This window comes from Mandrillus leucophaeus, unplaced genomic scaffold (assembly GCF_000951045.1).
Source record: "Mandrillus leucophaeus isolate KB7577 unplaced genomic scaffold, Mleu.le_1.0 Scaffold67, whole genome shotgun sequence".
NCBI classification, from domain to species: Eukaryota; Metazoa; Chordata; class Mammalia; order Primates; family Cercopithecidae; genus Mandrillus; species Mandrillus leucophaeus.
The window spans coordinates 4,522,644-4,541,914 of NW_012107252.1; the positions used below are offsets into that span (position 1 = coordinate 4,522,644).

Here is a 19,271-nt window from a genome sequence, read left to right on the forward strand (position 1 = left end):
TTTTTTTTTTTTTTTGGTAGAGATGGAGTTTTGCCATGTTAGCCAGGCTGGTCTTGAACTCTTGGCTTCAAGTCATCTGCCTTCCTTGGCCTCCCAAAGTGGTGGGATTACAGGCATGAGCCACTGCACCTGTCTGCTCTGATCTTTATTATTTCCTTTCCTATGCTTACTTTGGGTTTTATTTTTCTGACTTCTTAAAGTAAAATCTGGGCTGGGTGCAGCAGCTCACGCCTGTAATCCCAGCACTTTGGGAGGCTGAGGCGGGCAGATCATGAGGTCAGGAGATCGAGACCATCCTGGCGAACACTGTGAAACCCTGTCTCTACTAAAAATACAAAAAAATTAGCCGGGCATGGTGGCAGGCACCTGTAGTCCCAGCTACTCGGGAGGCTGAGGCAGGAGAATAGCATGAATCTGGGGTGGTGGAGCTTGCAGTGAGCAGAGATTGCACCACTGCACTCCAGCCTGGGAAACAGAGCGAGACTCCGTCTCAAAAAAAAAAAAAAAAAAAAAAAAAGTGAAATCTGAGATCACTGATTTGAAGCAGTTTTCATTTATTGCTAAAAATGTGTAAGAAAACCTTAGCTACATTCCACTAATTTTGACTTGTGCTTTCATTTTCATATAGTCAAAAGATTTTCTAATTTTCTTGTGATTTTTTTTTCTTTGCTCCATGAGTAATATACATGTACGTGGTTTAATTTCCACAAACTTAAGATATTTTCTAAATATCTTTTTATCATCGATTTTTAATTGTACTGTGGTTGTCTGAAAAAGATTTTCAGTTCCTCTCTCTCTCTGTCTCTTTTTTTTAAGAGTCAGGGTCTTGCTCTGTCACCCAGGTTGGAGTGCAGTGTCATGATGGTAGCTTACTGCAGTTTCTAACTCCCGCGCTCATGCAGTTCTTCTACCTTAGCTTCCTCAGTAGCTGGGACTACGGGTGCTTGCCAGTACATCTGGCTAATTTTTAAAATTTTTTGTAAAGACAGGATCTTGCTATGTTGCCCAGGCTAGTCTCAAACTCCTGGTCTCAAGTGATCCTTCTGCCTTGGCCTCCTGAAGTGCTGGGATTACAGGTGTGAGCCACTGCACCTGGCTTCATCTTTGTTTCTGAAATATATTTTCATTGGTATAAAATTCTAGTTTGATAGTTTTTGGTTTTGTTTTGAGATGGAGTCTCACTTTGTCACCCAGGCAGGAGTGCAGTGGTGAGATCTCGGCTCACCGCAACCTCTGCCTCCCAGGTTCAAGCGATTCTCGTGCCTCAGCCTCCTGAGTAGCTGGGACTACAGGTGTGCACTATGATGCCCAGCTAATTTTTGTATTTTTAGTAGAGATGGGGTTCTCAAACTCCTGACCTCAAGTGATCTGCCCGCCTTGGCCTCCCAAAGTGCTGGGATTATAGGCGTGAGCCACCATGCTTGGCCTGATGATTTTTTTAAAAAAAGCACTTTCAGGGATTTTTTTTCCCACTGTTTTCTGGCTCACATTGTTTCTAATGATAAATCTGTTCTCATACTTGTTTTTTTGTCCTTTGTCTGTAATGTATCTTTTTTACTCTGATTGCTAAGTAGATTTTCTCTTCTATTATTGGTTTTAAGCATTTTGGTTATGATGTGCCTTGGTATAGTTTTCTTCATGTTTATTATGCTTATCATTCATTTTCCTTAGATCTGTAGTCCTCCTCCTTATCCTGCTTGGAATCTGAAACTCCATGCAGGCTACCACCACTCCCCACTTGGCACTCCTCACATGAATGCACATTATCGAATTTGTTGATTTTTGCCAATAAGATCAGTAAAAAATGTTATCTCAGGCTAATTTTAATTTGTATTTCTAATGTGATACCAGACATTTTAGTTGTCTAAAAACCACTTGTATCTCCTTTCCTGTGAACTGTCTGATCATATCCTTTGTTCTATTTTTGTATTTGTTTGCTGATCATTTTTATATTAATTTGTATGTAACTTTTACCTTTTCTGTAATGAGCGGTGTTTTTGGGGGGACAATAAGAAGATACCACATAAACTTATTTTTAATTTTAAAAAATCAAAATCCATGTAGCTTCCTGGTCCAAAATATTCAGGAGCTCATGGTGGCTAGCATTTTATCATAGCTCCTTCTTATGTAGGGGCTTACTTTCACTTCTGTTTGTGGTGAAACCTGCATAGCTAACAGGATATATGTGAGCTTAAAGGCCTGAGAATCACTTCGGACTGCCTATCTTTTACTAGGGCACTGAAAAAAAACCACAAACTCTTCTATCTGTAAGAAGTTCAGCTCTATCTTAGTCATCACTTCATTAGATCTTCCAGTGGCCCTGGGAGGCTGACAGGTCATTGACAATGATTCCCATTTTATAGATTTGAAACTGAGGCTTAGAAAGGTGAAGTGATTTTATCAAACAGAAGGTTAGATTTAAAAGTAACTTAAAGATCAATTAATTTTAAATATTCGGGATCCTACAATTAGTTACTAGGGTAAAGTTTTGGCTTGGATCCAGGTGCTCTTTCTAATGGCAGCAAAGTGAGGATCACTATCACTCTAAATGGTCAAGGAGCTTCTCTTCCTCAGGAGACTGCAGGCCAAGCCTTTGACAGGCCATGCTGGGCAGGCAGATGGGTGATGCTGGAGCTTAAGGTCTATCTATGCTCACCTTTGGCAGCAGTCAGCATGGTGGAGGCCAGTTCACACTGCTGTGATTCCAAGTGTCCAAGCGTGAACCAGCGAGGATAACGGCTGGGCACCACAGACACCGTATGGTGAGGGTGGGCTGTGTCGCCTGCAGAAGCTGAGTTTTCTAAAACAGGTAACCTGGAAGACCCAGGAAGAATCATCAGCCACCATCCAGACCCTGGGCTTCTGAACCACCTTAGAGAAGCTTGCTCTTTGCTGGGGAGGAACTGGGGAGAGGAAAGGATTAACTAAGAGCTTTGAAGGTTTTTACACCTGTGGTACTATACACTATATGAGGTGAGTGCCTTGGTACTTAAGAGAACTCAATGCTGAATAGTTTCCACTACAAATGGATGCGAAAGGCAGTTTAAGAGCTACCGGGTTGAGTAGTATGATATACTGTAAGAAGAGAGAAAAGTTAATACATTTTAAAAAAGAATCATAGGGTTGTTTATTTTATTTATTTTTGAGACAATGTCTCTATCACATAGGCTGGAGTGTAGTGGCGCAATCACAGCTCACTGCAGCCCTGACCTCCTGGGCTCAAGCAATCCTCCCACCTCAGCCTCTTGAGTAGCTGGGACTTCAGGTATGCACCACCACGCCTGGCTAATTTTTGTATTTTTTGTTTTTGTAGAGACGGAGTTTCACCATGCTGCCCAGGCTGGTCTCAAACTCCTAGGCTCAAGCAATCTACCTGCCTCAGCCTCCCAAAGTGCTAGGACTACAGGCTTGAGCCACTGTACCCAGCCTGGTTATTTCTAAAAGTATAAGAAATACATGCCAAGGAATTTCCTGTTTTAGCTAACGTATTGTCCCAGCCTTACAGTCTGACTAAAATTGTTCTTCTGTATAGTCTGCTACATCACAGAGTTAAGTTTAACTGCCTAAACCAAGGATCTTATTCTAGCTTGGAAACAAAATGCCCATAGCTCATTGTTCTCAAGTCTTGGGGTAAATATATTTACCTCTACTTCCCCCAGCTGCTTCTGGGGACCTGTGCTGGGGAACCTTGATTCAGCTGAACTATAGAAGGGCTCAGACCCCTTCTCAGCTTGCCAGACTAACCACTGAACAGGAAGACTCAGGTCTTAAGTGCTCCTTATTTATTAACATCTCAGGGGCTTCCTCAGACAATCAACCATGAGTACTGCCAGGGAACCAAGTCACCAACAAGGAATCCAGATATGAATCCTAGATCATATAAAAATATCTGAGCTATTTTAAGGTATACTTGGTAGCAGGTCCAACAGAATGACAAAGACGGACAGAAAAGAAAGTGATATAAGCAAAGAAAAAGAACACTGGACACTTCTGCTTTGATGGAGGCAACTGGACTGGGAAAGCGCTACCCACCTCATGGCACGTAAAGCTAATTTATAGGACAAGTCTGGATCATGAGGCAGCAGAGCTGAGAACAAATACTTGGCAAAGGTATGCATGGGAACACTCTCTCGGTGGATGACTTCTCCCAGACCGCTGAAAGGGCCCCCTGGAGGAAGATAAGTCAGCCAGTTATTTATCTGTATGCTTCCATTTGCCAGTCTGGACTTGAGCCCCAATATCTCATGCATGTTTGCTAATCATGGGAACCTTCACTACATTTTAATGTCATAAATATTCCTGTACTTGTACTCCATTGAAGAGGGGAGCTCAGGGTCATGGGTCAAAGACACCATGACAAGAGACTCTTTTCTACTTACCTTCCAGCAGTAAGATGCATTGCTTTTGCAGTGTTTGCACTAGCTCATCGTCCAGCTGCAGCTCTTGGAGTTGGCTCAGGAGCTGCTCCTCATTACGGCATACCTTGTCCTGTGCGTAGAGGCCTTCAGGCATTACCCTCTGTTGACCCAGGCCCATCAGTGCAACTTCCAAGGCCAATGACAGGTAGGACTCACTGCTGTTTGGGGAGCCTGCAGCCACAGGTACATGCTGGTACACAGGGGGTCTGCTTTCATTCATATCTGAGGGCAACAGGGCACCAAATTCTTTAGGTCAGGCTTGGTAGAGTCTTCTTTCTTTCTTTTTTTTTTCTTTTGGAGACAGAATCTTGCTCTGTTGTCCAGGCTAGAGTGCAGTGGTGCGATCTCAGCTCATTGCAGCCTCCGCCTCCCAGGTTCAAGCGATTTTCCTGCCTCAGCCTCCCAAGTAGCTGGGATTACAGGAGCATGCCACAACATCTGTCTAATTTTTGTATTTTTAGTAGAGGGGGGTTTCATCATGTTGGCTAGGATGGACTCAAACTCCTGACCTCAGGTGATCTGCCTACCTCAGTCTCCCAAAGCGCTGGGATTACAGGTGTGAGCCACCGTGTCTGTCCTAGTCTTCTGTCTTTCCCTCCCATCTTTGGGATACAGCTTGGTCAACAGCTATCACAGGGAAGCTGAATCAGAACCCCAGAATAGTAAGGAAAATATACTGAAAAGAAGGTTACACAGAGCCACAAAGATTCCCACTTCTGTCTTTTTTAATTTTTTTGGAGACAGAGTCTTGCTCGGTTGCTAAGGCTGGAGTGTAGTGGTGCAATCATGGCTCACTGATGCAGCCTCAACCTCTTGGGCTCAAGCAACCCTCCCACCTCAGCTTCCTGAGTAGCTGGGACTACAGGCACATGCCACCATGCCCAGATACTTTTTAAATTTTTTTTGTAGAGATAGGGTCTCATTATGATGCCCAGAGATAAAGTCTCAAACTCCTGGGCTCAAGTGATTCTCCCACCTTGGCCTCCCAAAATGCTGGGATTATAGGCATAAGCCACCATGCCCAGCCCTACCTCTTTTTTTTGTTTGTTTGTTTGTTTTTTGAGATAGAGTCTCGCTCTGTTTCCCAGGCTGGAGAGCAGTGGTACGATATCGGCTTACTGCAACCTCCGCCTCCACGGTTCAAGCAATTCGTCTGCCTCAGCCTCCCAAGTAGCTGGGATTACAGGCGCACACCACCACACCCAGTTAATTTTTATATTTTTAGCAGAGACGGGGTTTCACCATGTTGGCCAGGCTGGTCTCGAACTCCTGACCTCAGGTGATCTGCCTGTCTTGGCCTCCCAAAGTGCTGGGATTACAGGCCACAGCTACCGCGCCCGGCCCACCTCCTTCTCAATATATGAACTGGCTAAGCCAGTTAGGGAAGTATAAAATCTTATCTTTTGCTAGCACATTATGTAATGTTGTAATTGTCTGTTTTTGTTTCTGTCTCTTTCATAGAATGTGAACACCTTAAAGGGATTAGACCATCTTGTTGTTCTAGGTATTGCTATGTGTTAGTGGTGAATGAATAAACCCAAGTGCAAACTCAGGTTTCCAAGATGTAAATGTCACTGTACAGATGAAACAGACCAAAGATGATGATTCACTTTGCAAGGGGTCAGAGGGAAGACAAGGAGCAGTCCTCACTTGACTTGGGGCCATCCCTTATATCTCTATCCAGAGAAATCTGAATCCATACAGTTAAACTCTTACTTTTGTAACATGTGCAACCTTTATGTTACTATTATCTCATATGCTCCACCACTGGATGCATAATTTCAGGAAGTAAGCACAGTTTAAAAGTCAAAGTCTTGGTTTCTTTTCTTTTCTCCCTCATCTATCCAATAAGTATTTATGAAAGATTGTTAAATGTCAGGTCCTCCACTAAGTGCTAGGAACACAAAGATAAAGAAGTCATAATTTCTGTTTTTAAGTAGCTGACAGTCTAGTAAAAGAGAACTATTTGTAAATAAATTGTAATGTAGCATGCTAAATACTAAAGTAGATATATGTATACAGTAAGTGAAGGCATAAAAGAAAAAAGAATCAATTTTGTATCTATTCTTGGCTACTCTTAATAAGGTCTTGAGACTCTATTAAATTATTCTCCTCTAGTTCTTATTTGTAAAATTGGTACAAAACCATCATTTAAAAGAAAGTTCAAAGGAAACCAGAAAATATTATTATGCAATTGCAAGGGATACACGGATTCTCGATGGAAGTTCTTTCCCACTTTCAGACTGCTCTAGCTTCTCGCCTCTGACTGCTGAAATTTCTCTATTACTTGTTATTCTTCTTGGATTACATTCTTTAGGCATTTATGATAGGGAAATAAAAGGAACAAGGAAGGCTGGCAAGGTAAAATGTGAAATCAGGACAAGGCCAGACCACAGGGTAGGAAAGGAAGGTGGGAAATGGGCAAGTATGAAGAAACCTCTTAGGGTGCTCTAGTTTGGACAAGAGGGGGACAAAAACTTCAAAAGGAGGTAGAACAGAGTCTGGAAGGGAGAAAAGGGCTGACAAGGGCAGTCTTTTTTTTTTTTTAATGAAACAGGGTCTCACTTTGTCACCCAGATTGCAGTGCAGTGGTGCAATCTTGACTCACTGCAGCCTCGATCTCCTGGGATCAAGTGATCCTAGTGCCTCAGCCCCCAAGTAGCTGGGACTACAAGTGACTGCCACCACACCTGGCTAATATTTTGTAGAGACAGGGTTTTGCCATGTTGCCCAGGCTGGTCTTGAACTCCTGAACTCAAGTAATCCACCAACTTGGCCTCCCAAAATGCTAGGATTACAGGTGTAAGCCACTATTCTAGCCAACAAGGGCAGTCTTGGTTTGCCTCAGGCTGACCCCTGTACCTGACATCTCCAGATAGCCATCATCATTCAGGCGGCAGGCCTCAGTCAAAGTGAGAAACAGGCAGCCAATGGGATCCAGGGGGTGGCCCACCCAGCCCTCCAGGTTTGTGATGGTTGTGGTTCCTCTCTGCAACAGTTCTGGAAACAAGCAGGTTAAAATTTTAGACAGTGATAGAGACAAACTGCTATCTGTCCCTGCCTGGGTCTTCTTATCAGTCTCTCCAGCCTTGACCCTGAGAGTCAAATAAAAGCTTCTCTATTGTCTTGCTTTGGGTTGACAGGGCTGGCCTCAAACATACCAGCCAGCTATAAGGTCATGTGGTCTGCATTTGGGTTGCCTGCTGGTAGTGCATACATGGATACAGCTTTACAGGTTTTTGTTTTAAGAGACACCTGAGTCTTCTGAATAGCTGGTACTACAGGCACATGCCACCATGCTCTGCTAATTTTATTTTATTTAAAAATTTATTTTTGAGACAGAGTCTCACTCTATTGCCCAGGCTGGAGTGCAGTGGCGTGATCTTGGCTCATTGCAACCTCTGCCTCCTGGGTTCAAATGATTCTCGTGCCTCAGCCTCCAGAGTAGCTGGGACTACAGGCATGTGCCACCATGCCTGACAAATTTTTGTATTTTTGGTAGAACTGGGGTTTGCTATGTTGGCCAGGCTGGTTTCGACCTCCTGGCCTAAGTGAGCCACCTGCCTCAGCCTCCCAAAGTCCTGGGATTACAGGTGTGAGCCACTGTGCCTGGCATATTTAGTTTAATTTAATTAATTAATTATTTATTTTGAGATGGAGTTCTGCTCTTGTTGCCCAGGCTGAAGTGGAATGGTGTGATCTTGGCTTACTGCAACTTCTGCCTCTCAGGTTCAAGCAATTCTTTTGCCTCAGCCTCCCGAGCAGCTGGGATTACAGGCATGCACCACCATGCCTGGCTAATTTTTTGTATTTTTAGTAGAGATGGGGTTTCTCTATGTTGGTTAGGCTGGTCTTGAACTCCCAACCTCAGGTGATCACCTGCCTCGGCCTCCCAAAGTGCTGGGATTACAGGGGTAAGCCACTGTGCCCAGCCTTTATTTTATTTTTGTAAAGACAGGGTCTCACCATGTTGCCCAGCCTGGTCTCAAACTCCTGGCCTCAAGCAATCCTCCTACCTGGGCCTCCCAGAGTGCTGGGATTATAGGTGTGAGTCACCATGCCTGTCTACAGCTTTACAGTTTAAAAATGGTCTTCTCATACAAGATCTTAATGAGCCTTCTAACTGCCTTATGAGGGAGGCAAACAGGTATTATTCCCAAATTAACAGATGAGAAAACTGAGATTCATAAAGTGAAGCATTCCACACAGCAAGGAGAATGACCTGGAATTCCCTAGCTCTTCCGGGCCTTGTATCCTCTGAGGATCCTCATCAGCTTTGGGCCTAAGGGGGTTAGATGGCTCCTAATTACTATACCTTTCTTCTGATGCTTGTAGATTTCCAGTTGCCGCTGCTGCTGCAACCTCAGAGTATTAATAATGGCCACTGTGAGTCTGAGGGCCTCTTTTGGATAACCATGGGAACGTAGGGCATCAACCCGAGCACAGGCTGTAGGCACATGCTCTACCAAATAAGAAGAAGATATTTTGGTCTAGTTAAAATTTCAAATCAGGAAAATTTACACCTGACAAAGAGGGTTTGTATTCAGTCCAGTTCCTCAAATTCAACCTGACATCTACTATATACCAGAAACTGTGTCTTTATCTTTGAAGATATAAAAAGTTGAATAAATCACAGGTGATATCTTGAAAGAGCTACCTTGCAGCCTCAGCGTGGTCTATGGTGTTGAAAGGGACACACAAGTAGGATAATAAAATGTAGTTTCTCTCTTTGCAAACATATATTATACTATGGGAAACCAATGGAGGTAGCAACTAACTGCCTAATGGGAAAAGTCTCATTCATTTAATTAATCCTACATTTCCTGAAAACCTATTATATGCCACGGAGTATGCTTGGCAAAGGAAGTACATAGATGAATAAGAAATGGTCATTGCTCTCAAAGAGCTCACAAATGATACATAAACGTAATTATAAAGCAGCTAAAAAGAAGTAACATAGGAATATATATAGAGAAAATAGTATTTGAGCTGTGCTTTGAAGGACAAGTAAGATTTCAAACAGGTAGACAAACAGGAAAAGACATTCCTGACAAAGGAAACATAAGCAGGGGCATATTGTAAAAGCATAAAAATTATTCAATATATTAATAGCATCCATCTTCAGAGTATGGCAAATAGTTCCATGTAGTTAAGAATTATGTTATGTGGCTTAAGATAGCCTGGAAAAGGTAGAGTCTGGAATATAAACAGCTTTGAATGCCATTCTATGGAGTTTGAATTTACCTTAGGGATAATGGAAGACTACCAAACCAAAGACTTACAAATAGGTGAGTAATTATAACAAGCTTTATGGTTTATTTTGTGCTTTTTTCTTAAAGATAAAATTAAAAATTACAGAAGTAATTGCAGAAAATTTGAAAATACTTATAAAGAAATATAAAATAAAAGTCAGAAATAATCACTCTTTCCAGTGTCATGTATATTTACTCACACTTTTCTATTAATTTTTTTTTTTAGATGGAGTTTCACTCTGTCACCCAGACTGGAGTACAGTGGTGTGATCTTGGCTCACTGCAACCTCCGGCATCCAGGTTCAGGCAATTCTCCTGCCTCAGCCTCCTGAGTAGCTGGTATTACAGATGTGTGCCACCACACCTGGATAATTTCTGTACTTTTACTAGAGACAGGGTTTCACCATGTTGGCCAGGCTGGTCTCAAACTCCTGACCTCAGGTGATCCGCCCACCTCAGTCTCTCAAAGTGCTGGGATTACAGGTGTGAACCACTGTGCCCAGTCTAGTAAGTTTTTACTAAAAATGGGATGGTATTAACACTTACTGTTTTGTAACTGGCCTTCCACTTAATAATACATTGTAAATATTTTTCCATGTTATCAAATATACATCTATAACATTAAAAATGATTACATATCATTCTGGTGAATACATGCATATCTATTGAGCTAATCAATCCCCTATTGTTGGACATTTATATGGTTTCCATTTTTTCTCATCTACCTTATTTTTGTACATGCTGTAATGAACCCCTTAGCTATATGCATATCCTTAGTTAATTATGGCTCAGGATAAATTCCTACAGGTAGAATTCCTGGATCACATGGTATGAACATATTTTAAAAGCTTTTGATAAGAAGAAATACCCTTCAGAAAGACTGTAAGTATTTACACTCCTATAAGTAGTGGTAACCTATCTCCATGCAACTTCTCCCACACCAGAAACTAATTATCTTAATTAAAAACTCCTGACCATTTGAAAATCAAAAAATGCTAACTCAGTGTTGTTTTAATTTGCATCTTTGTTAATGAGGTGTATATTCTTTCACATGCTTATTAGATTTATGTTTTAGAAGTGCTGGATCACAGAAGAAAGATGATCAGAGGGAACTTCAGGTGGTGACTCAGTGTGTCTGGCTATTGCTTTCAAGAGAGAGACGGGCATATCTAGATTCAGCAAAATCTTGAGAAAGACAAAGATATGGTTTGAGAGATGGAGGTAGGTAATTGCGAGAAGACAATGAAAATGTATGTCATTGCTGTAAGACTCGGAAAATGAATATTTTTAAAAAAGAATGTCTCTTTTGAAATGGGTATCCTGTGATAAAGTCAGGGACAGGCTGATTGAGGGAAAGCCAGGAAACTATTTCAGAGGAGGGTTTAAACTCACAATGAAACAGCTCTATCCTGTTATCATGAAGGAAGGTAGGAAGGTGGGAAGGAGAAAAGGAAGACTGCTTGGTGACAAATGCAGATTATGTCCTATTTACTAGCATAGGAGACTAAAAAAAATTCAAATTCAAATTAGTGCTTTTTTTAGCAAAACATGTAATTTTAGAGTAGACTATAATGTTGCTCAATAACTACTGAGTAGACTATTGTTGCTTAATAACTCAGAGAAGCTGTGAACTGAGGCCTAATTGCTTTGTTAGTGCTCCTTGAGATGCATTAACTCCTTTCACCCCTGCCAAAGCTTAGAGGACAGGATGCAAATTCTTATTTGAGGTTGCTGTATCACAACTGAGTATACATGCAAATGGCTTAGGCTTCACATAATAAATATCCCTAATAAAAGCCCCAAAAGATCTGTGTGAAAACTGTCCAAATTGTAGTTTGAGTTGTAGGTACGTATGAAGATGGCTCATTTGGGCCTGGCATGAAGTGAGGGTGGCTCTCAAGTTCTTAGAGGAGGGCTAGACTTACCAAGCCACAGTGGCTGGCCTTGGGAATTAAAGAGTAGTCTTTCACTTTCCCGCTGGCAGGCAGGAGCTGTATAAACATCACTGCTGATTATTCGCTGTAGGTGGCTATCCTGCCAATGTAATTCACGGCCCTCAATGGCTCTAGTGAACACTGTTCGTCTTGGTCTGGATAAGGAGTCTGGAGAAAGAAGAACATGCAGCAGTACAGTGACAGGCAATTTGAAGTTTTAAGCCCTGGGTCTTCTTCAGGGTGGGAGGTTGGCTGAATAATAGTATTTTAAAAGAATAACTCTGGCAGCAGTATTGAGAACAGGTTATAAGGTGGAAGGGCAATGAGAGCAGCCACTTGCAATCTCTGAGTATCTGTTGTGTTGCCTCCTTCTTGGATAAGCTTTTAGTGTGTGTGTGCTCTTTATAGGAATAACCTTCCCACAGAGATCTATGGCTTCCTTCCTCCTCCTACAGAAGACTAATTTCTCCTGAGATCCAGAAACTACATGAAATACAAGAGGAGTAGTGGTGCTTAGCCACTCAATCATGAAGATATAAACTGCTTCTATCGAGGTCAAAGGTAGAGAGAAGCAGCTAGGCAATATCCTTGGCCAATCTGTAACTTGTTTCATACCAAGTTCCCCTTATCAGACCAAGGACTTTCATGAAATTCATATTAAGAGTTGAAAGAGAGCTGAAGTTACAGTGGCTTCTGCCTGTAATCCCAGAACTTTGGGGGGCTAAAGTGGGAGGATCACTTGAGGCCAGGAGTTCAAGACCAGCCTGGGCAACATAGCAAGACACTGTCTCTACAAAAAATAAAAAATTTAAAAATTAGCCAGGCATGGTGGCACATGCCTGTAGTCCTAGCTACTTGGGAGGCTAAGGCAGGAGGATCACTTGAACTCAGGAGGTAGACGCTGCAGTGAGCCAAGATTACACCACTGCACTCTAGCCTGGGTGACAGAGCAAAACCCCATTTCAAAAAAAAAAAGAGAAAGAGCTGAAGCTCTGTATATTCAGGTACCTTTATTACACTGATATCTGCGGCTTACAGTCTTGTTCCCCAATAAGAAAAAACTGATGAGGCCAGGTGTGATGACTCGCACTTGTTATCCCAGCACTTTGGGAGGCTGAGGCTGGCGGATTGCTTGAGTCTAGGAGTTTGAGACTAGTCTGGGGAATGTGGTGAAACCCTGTCTCTACAAAAAATATAAAAATTAGCCGGGCATGGTGGCGTGGGCCTGTAGTCCCAGCTATTCAGGGGCTGAGTCAGGAGGATCACTTGAGCCCAGGAGGTTAAGGCCACAGTGAGCCGAGATCGTGCCACTGGTCTCCAGCCTAGGTAACAAAGCGAGATCATGCCTCAGAAAAAAGAAAAAGAAAAAACTGGCTAATAAAAGACAAACTTGTTTTCTCACTGGAGGCTTATCATGCCATCTCTCTTCAGGAAAAGGGCTGCAGGGAAACCAAAACTGCAGATAAAAATGTAGGCTCAACTCTTAAGGGTGGTATGTAGGAGGACCAAATGAAGATATCTTGCCATAAACCATGGACTTAGGGAGGATCATGGAAATGATATTTAAGGTAATAAGAAACCATGAGGGAGTCACTTAACTGATGCTTTGCCAGATTAATGGCAATTTAAACTATTTTGGGATCAAGAACTGACGTATTGTACCGTACGGACATTTACAGAGATGCCCAAATGAGGTGTGTACCTACTGATTCTGTGCAAAAAAATTATGAGGGAATGTCAGATAATTCATACTGAATATGAAACAACCTAACATATTCAACCATTCAGGAAAAGTCCTTGGAATCTGGTCATTTCTTTAGAATTTAATATATCCCATTGGGTACAGGCTCAGATGGCTGAAGGATATTATCATTCAAGTAGCACTGACAGTATTTACTGAAATTGCTTCTCCTTCATGTTGTCCTCACTGAAAGCACAATGACTCTTCTACTAGCTGGAATCTAAGCTCATCTATTGCTGAACTGAGAATTCACTGGTCTGCTCAACCCACAGTGGACACTGGGCTCCCAGTATATTTTTAAATTGATTAAATCAGTGAATAATTACTGCCTACTATACAGTAGGTACTGTTCTTAGTGCTTAGGACATACAAAGTCCCTGTCTTTATGGGCCTTTACATTCAATTGGGGAGAGACAGTTAAGTAAATATATAGTGTATCAGATATATCATACAGTTATAAGTGCTATGAAAAAGTCTAAAGCAGAGTTAGGGAGAAAAGCAAGCTGGGGTTAGGCAGGGGGTTATTGTTCTATTCATATATAGAATGGTCTCCAGGCAAAAGGAACAGCAAGTACTAAGTCCTAAGGCAGAAGTATATTTGGAGTGTTTGAGAACAGTGAGGAGGCTAGTATAGTTGGATGGAATGAGCAAGCAGGAGAATCACAGGAGATTAAGTCAGAGACATATTAGAGAACTAGATCATGGAGGGCCAATGTAGGCCATGAGAAAAAGATGACTTTGGGTTTTTGAGAAAGATGAGAGGCTACTGAAGAGCTCTGAGCTGTGAAGGTATATGATGGGACTTGCATTTTAAAAGGATAACTCTGGCAGCAGTATTGAGAACAGGTTATAAGGTGGAAGGGCAGAAGAAGGGGGAGCAATCAGGTGGGCACTACAATAATTTGTGAGAGATGATGGTAGCTGGCAGAGAAATAAAGAGTGGAGATGATGAGCAGTAGTTGGATTCTGCATATATTTCAAATTGGATTTGCTCATGGATTAGAGCTGGGGTGAGAGAGAGTAAAGAATTAAGAATAACTCCAAGGTTTTTAAGAGAGTTGCCATATATGGAGACAGGAAGACTGCAAGAGGAGCAGGTTTGGGTGGGGCTTGAGGGGTAGGAATCCTACTGAGATGCCTGTTAATAGATAAATGGGGATATCAAAAAGGCAGTCTGAATATCAAATATACATGTCTGGAGTTGAGAGGAAAGGTCTGGGCAAGATCTATATATACGAGTTGTTAGTATTTAGATGATTACTAAAACAATGCAACCAACGAAGAAGTATAGAAAGAGGGTGGTGGCCAGGCGCGGTGGCTCACTCCTGTAATTCCAGCACTTTGAGAGGCAGAGGTAGGCGGATCACAAGGTCAGGAGTTCGAGACCAGCCAGGCTAACATAGTGAAACCCCGTCTCTACTAAAAATACAAAAATTATCAAGCGTGGTGGCAGGCACCTGTAATCCTAGCTACTCAGGAGGCTGAGGCAGGAGAATCACTTGAACCTGGGAGGTGGAGGTTGTGGTGAGCCGAGACCACACCAGTGCACTCCAGCCTGGGCAACAGAGCAAGACTCTGTCTCAAACAAAAAAAAAAAAAAAGAAAGAGAGGTGGTCTGATGACGGATCCCTGGGCACTATGGCATTTTAGGTTGGGAACTGGGGAAGAGACAGTAAAGAGACTTAGAAGGAATGGCCAATGAAGTAAGGAGAACCGAGAGAGAATGGTTTCTTGGAAGTCAAATGACAAAGAAGTTTCAAGGAGAGTGTGACCAATGTGTCAAACAGTGCTGATAGGTCAAGTAAGGTTATGACTGAGAACAACTAGTAGATTTAGCAACAGTTAGCATTAGTAACTGATACAAGAGCTGTTTCAGTAGTGGTAGGGATTGAAAGCCTGACTTGGAGTGAATTCAGGGAGATTAAGAACAGAACAAATGGACATGGAAAATCTGTACTATTCTTTTTAACTGATTTTTCCTAATTCTACCACCTATTTCTACCACCCAGAGATGCACGTGGAGTCACAAGAGTGTTTTCTGTTTTGTTTTGGTAAACAAAACAAAAACCTGTAAAACCCTGTCTTACACAGTAAGACAAAATTCCTACTGGGTCAAAGAATTACTAAAATTGGGATACTAAAGAAAAGCTAGCAAGAATGATGGTGGTAACTGGTGATGCATGAAGAGGGTGTAGTTTTTGGTAATGTCAAGGTTTAGGGTATGATTTTGGGGTTGAATGGCTAAGTTATGGTGGAGGATGAGACTACTGGAAAAGAGGAGATCAAATAATTGAGAGGCCAGGGTATTGAAAGGGTCATCTATGTGGCTACTGAAGTCATCAAGAATTATGATGGGAATCAGCGTGGTGGCTCATGCCTATAATCCCAGCACTTGGGGAGGCCAAGGCAGGAGGACTACTTGAGCTCAGGAGTTCGAGACTAGCCTGCGCAACATGACGAAACCATCTCTACAAAAAATACACACACACAAAAATTTGGCTGTGAGTGGTGGCTCACGGCGGTAGTCCCAACTACTCGGCAGGCTGAGATAGGAGGATCACTGAAGTCTGGGAGACGGAAGTTGCAGTGAGATGAGAACACGCCACTTCACTCTAGCGTGGGTGACAGAGTGAGACCCAGTCTCAAAAAAAAAAAAATTAAACAAAAAGAATTACGATAGGAACAGTGATAGAAAGTAGTATTAGTAAGCCAATAGCTAAAAATCTTCAATGAATGAGAGGGATTGACCCAGAGGTCTACAGATGACAAAAACCAGCAGGGTGGCAGACAGTATAGTTTGATGGCATAAACTTAAACCTGGGGTATTTTAAGAAGGTAGGAAGGAGAATTATGTAGAAATGACTTTGAAGAATAGGCAGGAATCAACTGCTTCTCCAGCCCCAAAGGTAAAGGGATGTGAGAAAGGTATCAATCACAACCTGAGAAGGCTTTAGAAGAAGCAACATCTTCAAAGGAGAGCTAACAACAACAAAGAACCAATATATTATGACAGGAAGAAACTGCCAGACCAGGCTGGGTGCGGTGGCTCACGCCTGTAATACTAGCACTTTGGGAGGCCAAGACGGGCAGATCACTTGAGGAGTTTGACACAAGCCTGGCCAATATGGTGAAACCCTGTATCTACCAAATATACAAAAATTAGCCAGGTGTGGTGGCCCGCGCCTGTAGTACCAACTACTCAGGAAGCTGAGGCAGGAGAATTGCTTGAACCTGGAAGGCGGAGGTTGCAGTGAGCTGAGATCACACTACTGCACTCCAGCCTGGGCAACAGAACAAGGCATGTGTTTGTATGCATTTGACCCTCTCTATGCTATCCAAAGCCACTATCAAAGAGATGGCTTCCTGTGTTGTGGAAGCTAGATGAGTGCCAGGAAAGGGTAAATAAGTGGCAAAATTGTAGCCTTTTCATCTTCCATTACCTTAGTTGTCTTAAATATACTGACAACTAATTATGGTACAGAAGAAGACCAAACAAAAACAATAATTTTCGTGATTTCCTTCTTCAGACTGAAAATACCAATGGAGTTATTTAAAATAAAAGGAACTGCCAGGCGCAGTGACTCATGGCTGTAATCCCAGCACTTTGAGAGGTTGAGGTGGGTGGATCACCTGAGGTCAGGAGTTCGAGACCACGCTGGCCAACATGGCAAAACCCTGTCTCTACTAAAAATACAAAAATTAGCCAGGTGTGGTGGCTGTCACACCTGCAATCTCAGCTACTCGGGAGGCTGAGGCATGAGAATCGCTTGAACCCTGGAGGCAGAGGTTGCAGTGAGCCAAGATCGCACCACTGTACTCCAGCCTGGGGGATAGAGCAAGACCTTGTCTCCAAATAAAATAAAATAAAATAAAATAAAATAAAATAAAATAAAAGGAACCAATTGTAAAATCAGTGTCTGATAAAATCTTCTACCAATAAAGGCTCTCAATAGGCTAAAGAATAATCAATTGACAACATCAAATAGATCAATTGACAACATCAAATAGATCAATTGACAACATCAAATAGACTGAATTAGTTGAACTAAAACTGATACGAATGCTGATGTCAAGTGATATCTGCAGGCCAGTGGGCTCAAAAGGTGGAGTGTATGGTATCACTGTACTGGAAGTGTCTTAAAATGGGGCAGGAATCCTACCAATAATATGGGAGGATGATCCCACCCACCTATTTGCTGTATAAAAATTTGAGGAAAACAGAAGTAAGAAAAGTTTTAAAAAGTTTTTAAAAGTTTTTAAAACTGCTTTTTATAGGTCTTTTGTTCCTCCCCTAAGTTAGGTCTGAGCTAAACCAACCCCAACTGAAGCCAAGACATTTAATACATTAGACAGGAAGAACCTGAAAAGTAGACGAGGAGTCATGCAGAGGGCTCTAGGACATTATGCTAGGCACTGTAAGGACACTAGATGTGGAAAAGGATAGCAACTCAATGTCAAAGATAAAAGCTTATCCTTACTTAAGGTTCCGCATTTCAAGATGAATAAAAACACAGGCTTTTCTTATTTAGAATGGCAATTCTGACAGCCAAAAGGCTATCCAGCTACCATTGTTCTAGGTTTACCCTCCCACCTTTCGAAGTTCCAGGTACAAAGAGCCTAAAAGGACACTTGGCTCACCTGGGCTGTGAATGGCATTCTGGGGAAGTGCATTGGTGATGTTGGGCAGCTCATGTCCATAGTTTCCATCCTCCAGGGGACAGACATCCAGGTCGCTCCACTTCTGCAGCTGCTGCAGCCAGCAGGATTTCTCCTCCAGTTTGCAGTGTGGATTTAAAATTATGCACACCCATAAAGCCCCTGGAAAATAAAGCAACCCATATTCTTAACATCTCTCCTTTGATGTAAGCCTTAATGTTTCAGTTTCATTTTTAGATGGTAGAGAAACTTTCCAAAGCATTAACTTTTCTTAATGTAAAAAATTCGCTAAGATTTTTAGAACTGGCTTGTTTTTCCTTCCCAACACTTCCTTAAAGTAGAGTGACTGTCTTATTTGAATCTGTGTGCCTGTGATATAAAGACAGACTTAGGCTTGAACTCTGAGCTCAAATCTGCAGTGTAATAAATATTTATTAAGAGCCTTCTGTGTTAAGGCTCTGTGCTGGTGAATAAAACTGACACTGTTCCTACCCTTGAGGAACTGTCTAGTGAGGGAGACAGATAAATAAACATAATTCCATTTGAATATGATAAGTATTAAGATAAAGATACGTTCAGGGTATGAAAGCATATGCATAGAGGAAGGGCATTTAGTACAAGGACATGGTTGGAAGCGAGGAAGTCAGAAAAAGTTTTATTTTTTTGCTTAGCTGAACTTCCTGAGCTTCATCAAATCATTCAATTGTAAAACTGAGATCATAAAAATACCTACTTTGTAGGGCTATTGTGAGAATTAAATGAGATAACCTTTGTCAAAGGTCTAGCATATTACCTAGCACATAGTAGAATCTTAGTATTTGCTTATTCAAAAAAAATAAAGTATGTGGACTTGGATTTTCAAACTGCTGATAACTTGTGATGCCTTAAAACTATTCCTTTCTTGGGATTTTTTTTTTCTTTTTTTTTCTTTTTTGAAACGAAGTCTCGCTCTTGTCCCTCCAAGCTGGAGTGTGATGGGGCGATCTTGGCTTATTGCAACCTCCGCCTCCTGAGTTCAAGGGATTCTCCTGCCTCGGTGCCCCAACCCCACGCCCCCCACCCCGAGTAGCTGGGATTACAGGCGCCTGCCACCACGCCTGGCTAATTTTTGTATTTTGTTGCCCAGGCTGGAGTGCAGCAGCGCGATGTCAGCTCACTGCAAGCTCCGACTCCCGGGTTCACGCCATTCTCCTGCCTCAGCCTCCCAAGTAGCTGGGACTACAGCCACCTGCCACCAAGCCTGGCTAATTTTTTGTATTTGTAGTAGAGA

General features: G+C 42.2%; 1 protein-coding gene across 1 annotated transcript in view; it reads right to left on the reverse strand.

The window, feature by feature from the left end:
- Positions 1-19,271, reverse strand: part of ZSWIM5 (zinc finger, SWIM-type containing 5) — a 205,627-nt gene that overhangs the window by 15,678 nt on the left and 170,678 nt on the right. Inside the window, exons 5-11 of the mRNA XM_012001869.1 lie at positions 17,984-18,163; positions 11,596-11,772; positions 8,734-8,880; positions 7,281-7,418; positions 4,380-4,640; positions 4,033-4,168; positions 2,657-2,814 (exon numbers count right to left, since the gene is read on the reverse strand). Of these exons, the coding sequence (XP_011857259.1) occupies positions 2,657-2,814; positions 4,033-4,168; positions 4,380-4,640; positions 7,281-7,418; positions 8,734-8,880; positions 11,596-11,772; positions 17,984-18,163 (1,197 nt within the window). The remainder of the gene's footprint in view (positions 1-2,656; positions 2,815-4,032; positions 4,169-4,379; positions 4,641-7,280; positions 7,419-8,733; positions 8,881-11,595; positions 11,773-17,983; positions 18,164-19,271) is intronic.